At 50.2% G+C, this 15,898-nt stretch overlaps 1 protein-coding gene across 1 annotated transcript in view; it reads left to right on the top strand.

Moving 5' to 3' along the window:
• Positions 1-15,898, top strand: part of tbpl1 (TBP-like 1) — a 39,338-nt gene that overhangs the window by 15,644 nt on the left and 7,796 nt on the right. Inside the window, exons 5-7 of the mRNA XM_078399766.1 lie at positions 213-276; positions 13,717-13,820; positions 14,655-14,749. Of these exons, the coding sequence (XP_078255892.1) occupies positions 213-276; positions 13,717-13,820; positions 14,655-14,749 (263 nt within the window). The remainder of the gene's footprint in view (positions 1-212; positions 277-13,716; positions 13,821-14,654; positions 14,750-15,898) is intronic.

The raw sequence follows: 15,898 nt of genomic DNA, 5'->3' as shown, positions 1-15,898 counted from the left end.
GACAAAAATGCATTTTGTACATATTTCCTTATGAATGAATTCATAATGGGTGACCAACTGAACCCCCATGTGACTTGATGTCTGTTTTTTGTTTGATCATGAGATTTCAGCAATATGGTGTCTTTGCACATTCTATTGTTAAAGAATTCCTATGTGACTTACATTGGGGCTCTAATATGTGATACAATCTTTTTCTGTAAATTACAATTTAGTGAAGAAGATGCAAAAACTGGTGCTCGAAGATTAGCCCGTGTTCTGCAGAAACTGGGTTTTCAGGTAACTCTATTTGCTGCTATTTCTGTAGAACATTAAGTGTTGAGCTGATTGCAGATCATTTCAGTTAAGGATTTGAGTTTCTGTTTTTTGAATAAGTTGGCATCTACACTTTCAACTAGAATTAAAACCTTTCTAATAAATGGAAGTAACTCTAATTGTAATCTGTAGGAAGGAACTGAGAATGCTGATTTAAACTGAAGAAAGACATCAGTCCGGAGTAACTCAGCGGGTCAGACAACATCTCTGGAGAAAAGGAATAGGTGACGCTTTGGGTCGAGACCCTTCTTCAGAGTGGGAGTTAGGGGAAAGGGAAACGAGAGACATAGATGGTGATGAGAAATATAGAACAAATGAATGAAAGATATGCAAACAAGTAACAATGATAAAGGAAACAGGCCATTGTTAGCTGTGTGCTAGGTGAGAACGAGTACAAACAATGAGACTCAACAAGACGACTTTGAAACTGGTATGACTTGGGTGGGAGAGGGATGAAGAGAGTGAATGCAAGGGTTAGAGAAATCAATATTCATACCACTGGGTTGCAAGCTGCCCATTCTTCTTTGATTCCTCCCACATCCTCCAAATCAAAGGCATAGCTATGGGCACACGCATGGGCCCCAGCTATGCCTGCCTCTTTGAGGGGTATGTTGAACAATCCCTGTTTCAGGCGTACACTGGCCCTATTCCAGAACTTTATCTCTTTTTACATTGACGACTGCATTGGTACTACCTCCTGAACCCATGCAGAAGTCGTGGACTTCATCAACTTCACCAATTTCCACCCTGCACTCAAATTCACTTGGACCAGCTCCGACACCTCCCTCCCCTTTCTTGATCTCACAGGCGATAGACTATTGACTGACATCTATCTATCTATCTATATACTACTAAAATTCAGATCTTGTAGCGTTGTATATATATTCCACTGATGTCGGCTGAATACGGCAATTCCGGCAAAACGGTGAACCGTAGCGCCACGATTTTTGAACTGCCTTAATCAGCATGCGGTTCGCTGCTGGAAAATGATATTTTTATTTAATTCGGACGCATATTTTTTAAGTTACAGAGGTCTAAATGTGCTGCCCCCCCTCATTTATCGAAGTTTTGACAGAAGGGGGGCGCTGCGGTCCGGCAGTGCTCAGTACGCATGCGCGGAATCTCCTCACTCTGTACTCAGCACGCATGCGCGGCATCTCCTCACTCGCAACAAAACAATGGACGCCGTTAGCGGCGCAAGCCCGCGATCACCGGCTCACCTCTCCTCTCTCCCCTTGCTTCTCTCCTCTCTCCCACACCCGGGAGAACATCTCCCCGCTATCCCCCCCCCCCCCCCCCCCCGGGCCTTTGAATGATGAGATCTCCCGAAGCCCCCCCCCCACCGGACTTTTCACAGATCCGAACACCAGCACCACCCCCCCCCCCCCCCCCCGGGCCTTTAACTGATGCTAAGAGTGTGTCTGGGGGAGAGAGAATGGGGGGGTGTGGGGACGGGCCCAACGGGCCCGCATAGAACGGGCACACTTGTTCTAGTATACTATTAAAACTCAGATCTTGTATGTATATATATTTCACTGATGTCGGCTGATGTCGGAAAAACGGTAAACCGTAGCGCCACAATTTTTGCACCACCTTAATCACAACGCAGATAGCTACTAGAAAATGATATTTTTATTTAATTCGGTCGTATATTGTTTAAGTTAAAGAGGTTTAAAAGATAAAACTTTTTTTTCTAAGCCTTTTATTGAAGGCCTTCAGTGTGTGACGTCACAATACCCCTGTGAGATGAGCTAGAGCTGACTGGGAAAAGGGGAGGTCCCCCTCCCTCCCCTCTCAACCCTCACTCCATCCTCACCTCCCCCCCTCACCCCCTCTCTCTCCCCCCAAGCTCCCTCCCCCCTCCACACCTCGCCCCCCCCATCTCTCCTCACCTTCCCCCCCCTTTCTTCCCCCATTCCCTTCTCCAAACCTCAATCCATGGTGTGGGGAGAGTAAGAGTGGGGAAGGGGGAGGAGAAAATGGGGGGTGTGGGGACGGGCCCAACGGGCCCTCTTTGCTAGTCTATCTATCTATATACTACTAAAACTCTGATCTTGTAGCGTTGTATATATATTCCACTGATGTCGGCTGAATACGGCAATTCCGGCAAAACGGTTAACCGTTGCGCCACGATTTTTGAACCGCCTTAATCAGCATGCGGTTCGCTGCTGGAAAATGGTATTTTTATTTATTTCGGACGCATATTTTTAAAGTTACAGAGGTCTAAAGGTGCTGCCCCCCCTCATTTATCGAAGTTTTGACAGAAGGGGGGCGCTGCGGTCCGGCTGTGCTCAGTACGCATGCGCGGAATCTCCTCACTCTGTACTCAGCACGCATGCGCGGCATCTCCTCACTCGCACAAAAACAATGGACGCCGTTAGCGGCGCAAGCCAGCGATCACCGGCTCACCTCTCCTCTCTCCCCTTGCTTCTCTCCTCTCTCCCACACCCGGGAGAACATCTCCCCGCTATCCCCCCCCCCCCCCCCCCCCCGGGCCTTTGAATGATGAGATCTCCCGAAGCCCCCCCCCACCGGACTTTTCACAGATCCGATCACCCGCACACCCCCCCCCCACCCCGGGCCTTTAACTGATGCTAAGAGTGTGTCTGGGGGAGAGAGAATGGGGGGTGTGGGGACGGGCCTCCCCGCTATCCCCCCCCGCCGGGTCCATCCTCAACACCTCCCTCCCTCCACCACTACCTCACCGCCCAAGGGGAGGGTGTGGGGAGAGTAAGAGGGGCTGGGGGAGGAGAAAATGGGAGGTGTGGGGACGGGCCCAAAGGGCCCGCTTTGAACGGGCACACTTGTTCTAGTATACTACTAAAACTCAGATCTTGAAGCGATGTTTGTATATATATTCCACTGATGTCGGCTGAAGGCAATTCCGGCAAAACGGTGAACCGTAGCGCCACGATTTTTGAACCGCCTTAATCAGCATGCGGTTCGCTGCTGGAAAATGATATTTTTATTTAATTCGGACGCATATTTTTTAAGTTACAGAGGTCTAAAGGTGCTGCCCCCCCTCATTTATCGAAGTTTTGACAGAAGGGGGGCGCTGCGGTCCGGCAGTGCTCAGTACGCATGCGCGGAATCTCCTCACTCAGTACTCAACACGCATGCGCGGCATCTCCTCACTCGCACCAAAACAATGGACGCCGTTAGCGGCGCCAGCCCGCGATCACCGGCTCACCTCTCCTCTCTCCCTTTGCTTCTCTCCTCTCTCCCACACCCGGGAGAACATCTCCCCGCTATCCCCCCCTCCCCCGGGCCTTTGAATGATGCGATCTCCCGCACCCCCCCCCCCCCCCGGACGTTTCACTGAAAGCCGTTTCTTCAATTGCCTTCAGCGTGTGACGTCAAAAAACTCGCACAAACCCCCTCCTATTGATTTATTGGCTTTCAGCGTGGCACCTCTCCTCTCTCCCCTTGCTTCTCTCCTCTCTCCCAAAATGATGCTAAGAGTATGTCTGGGGGAGAGAAAATGGGGGGGGACTGAGAATGGGGACCGGGGAGTGGGACTCCGCCCAAGGGGAGAGTGTGGGGAGAGTAAGAGTGGGGCTGGGGGAGGAGAAAATGGGGGGTGTGGGGACGGGCCCAACGGGCCCGCTTTGAACGGGCACACTTGTTCTAGTATACTATTAAAACTCAGATCTTGTATGTATATATCACTGTGTCGGCTGAATTACGGCAATTGCGGCAAAACGGTGAACCGTAGCGCCACGATTTTTGTACCGCCTTAATCACCACGCGGTTCGCTGCTGGAAAATGATGTTTTTATTTAATTCGGTCGCATATTTTTTAAGTTTCAGAGGTTTAAAAGTGCTGCCCCCCCTCATTTATCGAAGTTTTGACAGAAGGGGGGCGCTGCGGTGCGGCTGTGCTCAGTACGCATGCGCGGAATCTCCTCACTCTGTACTCAGCACGCATGCTCGGCATCTCACTCGCACCAAAACAATGGACGCCGTTAGCGGCGCCAGCCCGCGATCACCGGATCACGTCTCCTCTCTCCCCTTGCTTCTCTCCCCTTGCTTCTCTCCTCTCTCCCACACCCGGGAGAACATCTCCCCGCTATCCCACCCCCCCCCGGGCCTTTGAATGATGCGATCTCCCGCAGCCCCCCACCCCCCCCCCCCAACCGGACTATTCACTGATCCGATCCCCCGCACCCCCCCCCCCCGGGCCTTTAACTGATGCTAAGAGTGTGTCTGGGGGAGAGAAAATGGGGGGGGGGGGCTGATAATGGGGAATGGGACAACAGGGGTCGTGCGGAGGGGACTTGGTGGTGGGGAAAGAGGGGTACTGGGAAAAGGGGAGGTCCATATCCCTCACCTCTCACCCATCCCTCCCTCCCCCCCTCTCTCCCCCCCCCCTCCCTCCCTCCACAAATACCACCCCATCTCTCATCACCCTCCCCCCCTCCCTCCCCCCTCCATCCTCAACACATCCCTCCCTCCACCACTCCCTCCCCCTCGATCACTCCACACCTCCCTCCCCCAAACCTCCCTCTCCACCCCTCCCCCCTTCACTCCCTCACCCCCTCCCGGATACAATGGAAACCCTAAGAGGACGGGCCAAAGGGGAGAGTAAGAGTGGGGATGGGGGACGAGAGAATGGGGGAGTGGGGAATGGGCCCAACGGGCCCACTTTGTCTAGTATATTACTAAAACTCAGATCTTGTATGTATATATATTTCACTGGTGTCGGCTGATTTCGGCAATTTCGGCAAAACGGTGAACCGTAGCGCCACGGTTTTTGCACCGCCTTAATCACCAACCTCCCGGCTGACCGGCCGCGATATTATCAATTAATTTGTTCGTATATTTTTTAAGTTACAGAGGTTTTAAAGCACTGCCCCCCCTGATTTATCGTTTTTTGACAAGGGGGGCGCTGCGGTGCGGATTAATCTTCATTGTGATGTCACAATGCCTCTGTGAGATGAACTCGAGCTGACCCCCCTTCCCCCCCCCCGCGGTATTCAGTGTGTGACGTCACAATGCTACATTGTTGCGAAAAGCTGTCAAGTCAAGTCAATTTTATTTGTATAGCACATTTAAAAACAACCCACGTTGACCAAAGTGCTGTACATCTGATTAGGTACTAAGGAAAAAAATGAAACGTACAGTAGCACGCAAACAGTTCACAGCGCCTCCTCAATGAGCCTCAAACGCTAGGGAGTAGAAATAGATTTTCAGCCTGGACTTAAAGGAGTCGATGGAGGGGGCAGTTCTGATGGGGAGAGGGATGCTCTTTCCACCCTCCCTCCCTCCCTTCCGGTTACAATGGAAACCCTACGGGGACGGGCCCCCTCCCTCCCCTCTCCCTCCCCTCCTCCCTCCACACCTCCCGCCTCCCTCCATCCCCCTTCCCTCCCTCCCCTCCTCCCGGTTACAAAGGAAACCCTACGAGGACGGGCCCAACGGGGAAAGAGGGGTACTGGGAAAAGGGGAGGTCCCCCTCCTCCTCCCCTCCCCCTACCCCCCTCCCTCCCCTCTCCCTCCCCCTTCCCCCTCCCTCCCCCTCCTCCCTCCACACCTCCCTCCTCCCTCCCTCCCCCTTCCCTCCCTCCCGTCCTCCCGGTTACAATGGAAACCCTACGAGGACGGGCCCAACGGGGAAAGAGGGGAACTGGGAAAAGGGGAGGTCCCCCTCCCTCCCTCCCCCCTACCCCCCTCCCTCCACTCTCCCTCCCCCCTTCCCCCACCCCTCCCCCCCTCTCTCCCCCTCCCCTCCTCCCTCCACACCTCCCTCCTCCCTTCCTCCCCCTTCCCTCCCTCCCCTCCTCCCGGTTACAATGGAAACCCTACGAGGACGGGCCCAACGGGGAAAGGGGTACTGGGAAAAGGGGAGGTCCCCCTCCCTACCCCCTCCCTCCCCTCTCCCTCCCCCTCGTCCCCTCGTCCCCTCCCTCCCCACCTCCCTCCTCCCTTCCCTCCCCCTTCCCTCCCTCCCCTCCTCCCGGTTACAATGGGAACCCTACGAGGACGGGCCCAACGGGGTACTGGGAAAAGGGGAGGTCTCCCTCCCCCTCCCCCCCTACCCCTCCCCCTCCCCCCCTACCCCTCTCCCTCCCCCCTCCCTCCCCCCTCCCTTCCCCCTCCCCCCTCCCCTCCCCCCTCCACACCTCCCTCCTCCCTCCCTCCCCCCCACTCCCCTCCCGGTTACAATGGAAACCCTACGAGGACGGGCCCAACGGGCACACTTGTGCTAGTCTATATACTACTAAAACTCAGATCTTGTAACGTTTTTGTATATATATTCCACTGATGTCGGCTGAAGGCAATTCCGGCAAAATGGTAAACCGCAGCGCCACGATTTTTGTACCGCCTTAATCAGCATGCGGTTCGCTGCTGCAAAATGATATTTTTATTTAATTCGGACGCATATTTTGTAAGTTACAGAGGTCTAAAGGCGCTGCCCCCCCTCATTTATCGAAGTTTTGACAGAAGGGGGGCGCTGCGGTCCGGCAGTGCTCAGTACGCATGCGCGGAATCTCCACACTCAGTACTCAACACGCATGCGCGGAATATCCTCGCACGCACAAAAACAATGGACGCCGTTAGCGGAGCAAGCCCGCCATCACCGGCACACCTCTCCTCTCTCCCCTTGCTTCTCTCCTCTCTCCAAAAACCGGGAGAACATCTCCCCGCAAACCACCCCCCCCCTCCCAACTCACTCTCTCCCCCCTCAACAAATACCGCAACATCTGTCATCACAAAACGGGTAAGAGTAGGGCTGGGGGAGGAGAGAATGGGGGGAGTGGGGACGGGCCCAAAGGGCCCGCTTCCAACGGGCACACTTGTTCTAGTATATTACTAAAACTCAGATCTTGTATGTATATATATTTCACTGGTGTCGGCTGATTTCGGCAAAACGGTGACCCGTAGCGCCACGGTTTTTGCACCGCCTTAATCACCAACCTCCCGGCTGACCGGCCGCGATATTTTCAATTAATTTGTTCGTATATTTTTTAAGTTACAGAGGTTTTAAAGCACTGCCCCCCCCTGGTTTATCGATTTTTTGACAGAAGGGGGGCGCTGCGGTGTGGATTAATCTTCATTGTGATGTCACAATGCCCCTGTGAGATGAACTCGAGCTGACCCCCCTTCCCCCCCCGCGGTATTCAGCGTGTGACGTCACAATGCTACATTGTTGCGAAAAGCTGTCAAGTCAAGTCAATTTTATTTGTATAGCACATTTAAAAACAACCCATGTTGACCAAAGTGCTGTACATCTGATTAGGAAAAAAATGAAACGTACAGTAGCACGCAAACAGTTCACAGCGCCTCCTCAATGAGCCTCAAACGCTAGGGAGTAGAAATAGATTTTGAGCCTGGACTTAAAGGAGTCGATGGAGGGGGCAGTTCTGATGGGGAGAGGGATGCTCTTTCCACCCTCCCTCCCCCCCTCCTGGTTACAATGGAAACCCTACGGGGACGGGCCCCCTCCCTCCCCCTCCCCCCCACCCCCCTCCTTCCCCACCCCCATCCCTCCCCTCTCCCTTCCCCCTCCCCTCCCTCCCCCTCCCCTCCTCCCTCCACACCTCCCTCCTCCCTCCCTCCCCCTTCCCTCCCTCCCCTCCTCCCGGTTACAAAGGAAACCCTACGAGGACGGGCCCAACGGGGAAAGAGGGGAACTGGGAAAAGGGGAGGTCCCCCTCCCTCCCTCCCCCCTCCCTCCACCTCCCCCCTTACCCCTCTCCCTCCCCCCCTTCCCCCTCCCCTCCCCCCATCACCCTCCCCTCCTCCCTCCACACCTCCCTCCCTCCCCCTTCCCTCCCTCCCCTCCTCCCGGTTACAATGGAAACCCTACGAGGACGGGGAAAGAGGGGTACTGGGAAAAGGGGAGGTCCCCCCTCCCCTCCCCCCTCCACACCTCCCTCCTCCCTTCCTCCCCCCTCCCCCTACCCTCCTCCCTCCACACCCTCCTCCCTCCCTCCCCCTTCCCTCCCTCCCCTCCTCCCGGTTACAATGGAAACCCTACGAGGACGGGCCCAACGGGGAAAGAGGGGTACTGGGAAAAGGGGAGGTCCCCCTCCCTCCACCCTTCCCCCCTCCCCTCTCCTCTCCCCTCCCCCCCTCCCTTCCCCCCTCCACACCTCCCTCCCTTCCCCTTCCCTCCCCCCCACTCCCCTCCCGGTTACAATGGAAACCTTACGAGGACGGGCCCAACGGGCACACTTGTGCTTGTCTATTATAAACCTATTGACTCCCACAACTATCTAGACTACACTTCTTCCGACCCGACCTCCTGCAAAAACTTTATCCACAACTCCCAATTCTTCCATCTACGCCGCATCTGCATCAAGATGAGGTGTTCCATACCAGGACATCCAAGATGTCCTGATTCTTTAGGGGTTGGGGGTGCCCCATTTCCATCATAAATGAGGCCATCACACGTGTATCATCGGTACCCCCGCAGCTCTGCCCTTGCTCCCCCTCCCCCTAGTCGCAACAAGGGCAGAGTCCCCTTGTCCTTGCCTTTCACCACATCAACCGTCGCATACAACACACAATCCTCCAACATTTTCGCTCCAACAGATCCCACCATTAGTCACATCTTCCTATCTCCACCCCTTTCCACCTTCTGTAGAGACCGTTCCCTCCGCAACTCCCTGGTGAACTCATCCCTTCCCGCCCAAACCACCCACTCCCCAGGTACCTTCTCCTGCAACCACAGGAGATGCAACATCTGTCCCTATACCTCCTCACTCAACACTGTCACGGGACCCCGATAATCCTTTGAGGTTAGGCAGAGATTCACTTGAACCTCCTCCAACCTCATCTACTGTATCCATAGTTCAAGGTCTGGACTAAATGTAGACTGGGCTATCGTTTCGCTGAACACCCTCGCCCAGTCTGCGTGGACATACCTGATTTCCCGGTTGCCAAACACTTTAATTCCCCATCCCTTTTCCATACTGACCTTTCTGTCCTCGGCCTCCTCCGTTGTCAGAGTGAGGCCAAACGCAAATTGGAGGAACAGCATCACGTATTTTGTTTGGGCAGCTTACAGCCCAGTGGCATAAATATTGATTTCTCTAACTTCCAGTAACTCTTGCATTCCCTCTCTCTCCATCCCTCCCCCACCCAAGTCGTACTAACTTCAAAGTCATCTTGTTGAGTCTCATTGTCTGTACTCGTTCTCACCTAGCACACAGCTAATAATGGCCTATTTCCTTTATCATCTTTTTTTTTTTGTTGCATATCTTTCATTCATTTGTTCTATATCTCTATATCAGTCTACATCTCTTTTCACTTTCCCCTGACTCTCACTCTGAAGAAGGGTCTCGACACGAAACACTGTTTCTGCTATTGGGAGAGTCTAGGACTAGAGGTCCAGGAAGGAGATGAGAAGGAATTTCTTTAGACAGAGGGTGGTGAATCTGTGGAATTCCTTGCCACGGAAGGCTGTGTGCGCCAAGTCAATGGATGTTTTTAAAGCAGAGATGGATTCTTGATCAGTACGCGTCTGGGATTATGGGGCGAAAGCGGGAGAATTGGGGTTAGGAAGTAGAGAGAAAATGGAGAATTATAGACCAGTTAGCCTTGCATCGGTAGTGGGGAACATGGTTGAGTCGATTGTCAAAGTCAGCATGGATTTATGAAGGGGAAATCGTGCTTGACTAGTCTTCTGGAATATTTTGAGGATGTAACAAGTAGAATGGATAAAGGAGAACCAGTGGGTGTGTATCTGGATTTTCAAAAACCCTTTGACAAGATCCCACACGAGATTAGTGTGCAAAATTAGAGCACATGGTATTGGGGGTAGGGTATTGACATGGATAGAGCACTGGTTGGCAGACAGGAAGCAAAGAATAGGAATTAATAGGTCCTTTTCAGAATGGCAGGTAGTGACTAGTGTGGTGCCGCAAGACTCAGTGCTGGGACCCCAGTTATTTACAATATATATTAACGATTTAGACAAGGGAATTAAATGTGACATCTCCAATTTTGCGGAGGATGCTATGAGGCTGCAGGGTGACTTGGACAGGTTGTGTGAGTGGGCAGAAGCATGGCAGATGCAGTATAATGTGGTTAAATGTGAGGTTATCCACTTTGGTGGCAAGAAGAGGAAGGCAGATTATTATCTGAATGGTGAAAATTATCTGAATTTTCTATGTGTCAGATTAGAAAAAAGAGAGGTATAACGAGACCTGGGTGTGCTTGTACATCAGTCACTGAAAGTAAGCATGCAGGTACAGCAGGCAGTGAAGAAAGCTAATGGCATGTTGGCCTTCATTGCGAGAGGATTTGAGTTTAGGAGCAAGGAGGTCCTATTGCAGTTGTACAGGTCCCTGGTGAGACCGCCCCTGGAGTATTGTGTGCAATTTTGGTCTCCTAATTTGAGGAAGGACATCATTGCTATTGAGGGAGTGCAGCGTAAGTTCACCAGGTTAATTCCGGGTATGGCGGGACTGACATATGATGAAAGAATGGGTCGACTGGGCTTGTATTCACTGGTATTTAGAAGAATGAGAGAGGATCCTTTCGAAACATATAAAATTATTAAGGGATTGGACAGGCTAGATGCAGGAAACATTTTCCTGATGTTGGGGAAGTCCAGAACCAGAGGTCACAGTTTATGAATAAGGGGTAGGCCATTTAAGACTGAGATGAGGGAAAACATCTTTGTCCAGAGTTGTGAATCTCTGGAATTCTCTGCCACAGAAGGCAGTGGAGGCCAATTCGCTGGATGTTTTCAAGAGAGAGTTAGATTTACCTCTTGGGGCTAAACGAATTAAGGGATATGGGGGAAAAAGCAGGAATGGGGTAGATTTTAGATGATCAGCCATGATCATATTGAATGGCGGTGCTGGCTTGAAGAGCTGAATGGCCTACTCCTGCACCTGGTTTTCTATGTTAAGTTACAGCATTGGCTATCATTTATTTTCACTTTGAAGTACAAAAATAAGACCTTGAGGTTTGGTTGGTTTTCATTTTATGATTATTATATACGTCCTTATTGGGAATAGGCAATAAATGCTGGCCTTGCCAGCAAGTCCTCATTCAGCAAAATTAGATAAATAAATTACTGCTGTACAGCACATAAAGAACTTGGAAGGTGCAGACATGTACATATTTTTAAAGAAAATGATGTACATGCCAAATATTCGTTGGTTGCAAAAAAGGAAATAATTTTTTTGACAGCAAGATACTGGAGTCACAGAGAGAGAGAGAGAACGCATAGAATCAGGTTCTTAGCCTACTGAGTATTAACCAACTCGACTACACTAATTATTACGGCCAGTTTCTCGACCTGCTTATCCAAGCTGCCGTTGACATAGGATAGGTGGAACGATATTTTCTCATACGCAAACAATCAACAACAGAGATCTCCACAACGTTTCATTTGAAGTTAATCGTTTATTTGAAGGTGCAATATAACATTGGCATAACTCTTGTAGAAAAATAACTGCAGATGCTGGTACAAATCGAAGGTATCAAAAATCAAAGGTACCACCCCCTCATCAGCAAGCGAGAGCGGAGATAACAGTCCTGATGGACAGCAGTGAAGAGCCCCGACAGAAGACAACGAAGCCTGCATGGACCACAGCCAGCAAAGGCCTACTTTGAGCACACAATCCTGAGGGACACCAGTATTGAGAGTCAAGGTGGCAGAAATGTTGTAAATTCAAACCTTCCAAGGTCTGCTGGTCAGGCAATCAAGAAGCCAGTTGCTGATGGAGGCACACATTTGTGCCGGTCTTCTGAACAATCTAGATCCTTGTAATTTGTGTGCAGGAAAGATAGATCCATGGAGAATGCCATTTCACTTGCACTACGTTCAGTTCGAGATCACAGAGTAAGAAAATATATGTTAGGGTGCTATTTATTGACTGCAGCTGAGCCTCCAACACAGATAGTGAATAAGCTCTTTCCTAAACCTTTGGACTTTCGACTAGAACCTCCATCAGCAACTGGCTTCTGGATTGCCTGACCGGCAGACCTTGGAAGGTTTGAATTTATAATATTTCTTCCACCTTGACTCTCAATACTGGTGTCCCTCAGGATTGTGTGCTCAAAGTAGGCCTTTGCTGGCTGTGGGCCATGCAGGCTTCGTTGTCTTCTGTCGGGGCTCTTCACTGCTGTCCATCAGGCCTGTTATCTCCGCTCTCGCTTGCTGATGAGGGGGTGGTTGGTGTACCCCTGGTCTAACCTAGGAATGTATTGTGTTTTGACACAATACACAGCGAGGTGGGAAGACCAATCCTAATGACCTCGAAGGATAATGAGTTGAGGGAATGTTTTAAATGCAATCCTCCAAATGAGGCAGGGGAGAAAAACCTTGACTGCATTCAGTCTGCCTTTCCTTTATTCTCTTTTCCTAGATTAGTACTTGTGTTAGATATTCAATCACTTATCGATGGACCTGTTCTTTTGTCACTACTCAGATTCTTGCCATAGTGTAACTACCTGTGAGCTCAGATGGATGTGTTGCCCAGCTAGTGCTGACTTCAGATCGTGCACTAGTCTCTGGTCAGCTTGGCTTATATTTTCATGGTTCTCAGCTCGCTGTTCTGAGGAATTGCTTGCCAAATGCTCTCTTCAGAATAATACAGATACGAATAACAGCATTTTAAAATTTTATTTCATACTAATTATTTAAGTTCAAGTCTCATGGAAGTTTTGGTAAAGGGAGGAAGGTTGTACGGGTGTTGCCACGTGAATTTAAAAGTGATGCTAGCAAAACATATCTGATGATTGGAGGGTGCACTGAAGGAAGTAGAATTAAAGAAATTAAAAGAAATATGGAGACCCTAAACCTTGAAGGTGGGAACCACTGAAATATTGGAAGTGTGGAGGACCAGGGAGGGTGAGAATATTCCTCAAAATGAGCTTTCTCTTTTTTTCTACAAATTTTGCTTTCATCAAAATGGTTTTGATAATGGATGTTTTGAGCAAATTACCACCAAATCATCTATTACTGCACTTTTAAGAATAATTTTGTCCAACCCTGATTTGAAAGATGCAGCATGGAAACTGGCCCTTCGGGCCACCGAGTCAGCACTGACCACAGACCAACCACTCACACGAGTTCTGTGTTATCCCTCTTTCGCCTCCAAAAGAAACCAGAGCACCTGGTGGAAACCTATGCAGTCACGGAGACAATGTGCAACTCCACAGACAGCACCCAAGGTCGGGATCAAACCTGGGTCTCTGGCACTGTGAGGCAATAGTCTACACTCTGCGACATTTGGCCCAACAACCTTAACTGTCTTTTTGCAAGTTTATTCTGAGTCATTTGTTATTAAAAAATACATTGTGTATTAACGCATAGAACAAAGATGGAAAACCAGTGTCCAAATGACAAATATACTAACTGCATTTGTAGCTGGATAATTTATTGCCAGGCATGAATATAAGAGAAACGTATGAAAATATAAAACTTGTCTTCATTCCAAAGGTAAAGTTTGCTGGCTATAAAGTTGTCAACGTTCTGGCTGTATGTACAATGCCATTTGAAATAAGGCTACCAGAATTCACCAAAAAGAATCGTCCAATAGCAAGGTATGAATATAAAAGTTATTAAAAATAACCAACAAGAAAACAAAATTATTGGGAGTAAATAGGAATACTTTATTGTCACATGTGACTAGGCACAGTCAAATTCGTTGCTCGCATACACTATGTATACAAATAGCAGCCACCTACGGCGATGACAAAGTTACCAAGCACACTGGCTCCCCCTTTTGTTCTCCCCCCCCCCCTCAGCTGTTCCCCACGCCGGGTCCCCATTGTCCCTTGTGTTCCCCCCCCCCCCAATTGATCTCCCCCCACCTCCCTCATGGCGGTCCCCCCATGCCGGGTCCTCCATTGTTCATCCCCTCCCTCCCCCACAGTGGTCTTCCACGCTCTCATTGACCAAGGGTCGACCCATGAGGCATGGCCGCTGGCGCGGGGCTTCACCACTACCGAGGCCCCATCGTCGCGAGGCCTCATCGCTGTTGATACCTCATTTTACGCCTCCATGGTGCCGACCCGGGCCACAGCCGTGTGCTCCGGCGGCCGCTCTACCGACTCAGACTCCGACCCGCGAGGCAGCGATCCAGGAAGCATCGAGACTACAGCGCCTCGATAAATGCCTCTGGCCGCATTCCCAGTCCCCAGTTGCAGCCCCATATGATCAACTGCAGTTGATCAATTAGATAGAAAATTGTCAATTTTGGGGGTAAAAATATTCCATTAAATGATGGCAGACATGTTTTGCATTTCCAGATTTTGTTTATATTTAAACTTTGTAGCATTTTTTATCAATGATTCCTGGTCTTGAGTGTTCCGATTTCATTTTAATCCATTGTAATTTTAATTAGTTATATATGCAAGTTTTTGCTTTTCTTATAGCTATGAGCCAGAACTTCATCCGGCAGCATCTTACAGAATTAAAGCATTAAAAGCTACACTTCAAATCTTTTCAACGGGCAGTATAACAATAACAGGTATGTCTAAGAAAATAACTGCAGATGCTGGTACAAATCGAAGGTATTTATTCACAAAATGCTGGAGTAACTCAGTGGATCAGGCAGCATCTCTGGAGAGGAATGGGTGATGTTCCTTCTCTCTTGAAATGCTGCCTGACCTGCTGAGTTACTCCAGTATTTTGTGAATAAATAGCAGGTGTGTCTACACATCCCACATTTATATCAGCGACAGTTGTTACCAACTTCTTTTACATCTTTCTCTTCTTTGGGAAATCATTATTTGAATGTGCAAACTGTTTTTTCAAAACTTGCAATTGGATTCATTAGGTCATTCATGTAGCTATAGGTGAGGTCCCGGAGGACGAGAGAGTAGCTCAGTCATCGCTGCCAGTGGCTCTCTCTATTCTCTAGATTTAGATTTAGAGATACAGCGCGGAAACAGGCTCTTCGGCACACTAAGTCCGCGCCGCCCAGCGATCCCCGCACATTAACACTATCCTACACACACCAGGGACAATTTTTTTTAAACATTTACCCAGTCAATTAACCTACAAATCTGTACGTCTTTGGAGTGTGGGAGGAAACCGAAGACCTTGGAGAAAACCCACACAGGTCACGGGGAGAACGTACAAACTCCATACAGATGGCGCCCGTAGTCAGGATCGAACCCGAGTCTCCGGTGCTGCATTCGCTGTAAGGCAGCAACTCTACCGCTGCGCCACCGTGCCTCTAGTCTTCAGGGCTTCCAGCTGCCGCTGTCCATTGGGTCTTTGTTCTCTCGGCGGTCACTTCGGCCACCGGTCTCGCTCACGTTCGTGTCAGCTTCTGGGAGTGTCCTTTCTGTCGCGGCTCCGCTCCCACACGGCTGAGCTGCGCTCGTCCGGGAGCTTCCCTACTTACCTAAACACAAAGTTTTGGAAGAATTGGGTGCAGGGAATGGACAGAAAATGTTTGGGGCTGGGTTCCTTCTTCAGACTGATATTGAAGTCAGGCACAAAATGCTGGAGTAACTCGGCCTGACTGGTAGCATCTCTGGAGAGGAATGGATGATGTTTTGGGTCGAGATCCTTTTTCAGACTGAGTCAGGGGAGGGAGAGTCTAGAGCTATGGACGGGTAAGGTGTGAAAACGACAGATCAAAGCAGACGATGATAAGGAAATGTAGAAT

Source organism: Rhinoraja longicauda, chromosome 5, assembly GCF_053455715.1.
Source record: "Rhinoraja longicauda isolate Sanriku21f chromosome 5, sRhiLon1.1, whole genome shotgun sequence".
Classification (NCBI taxonomy): domain Eukaryota; kingdom Metazoa; phylum Chordata; class Chondrichthyes; order Rajiformes; family Arhynchobatidae; genus Rhinoraja; species Rhinoraja longicauda.
The sequence above is the reverse complement of the archived record's forward strand: the minus strand, read 5'-3'. Positions and strand labels throughout refer to the sequence as shown.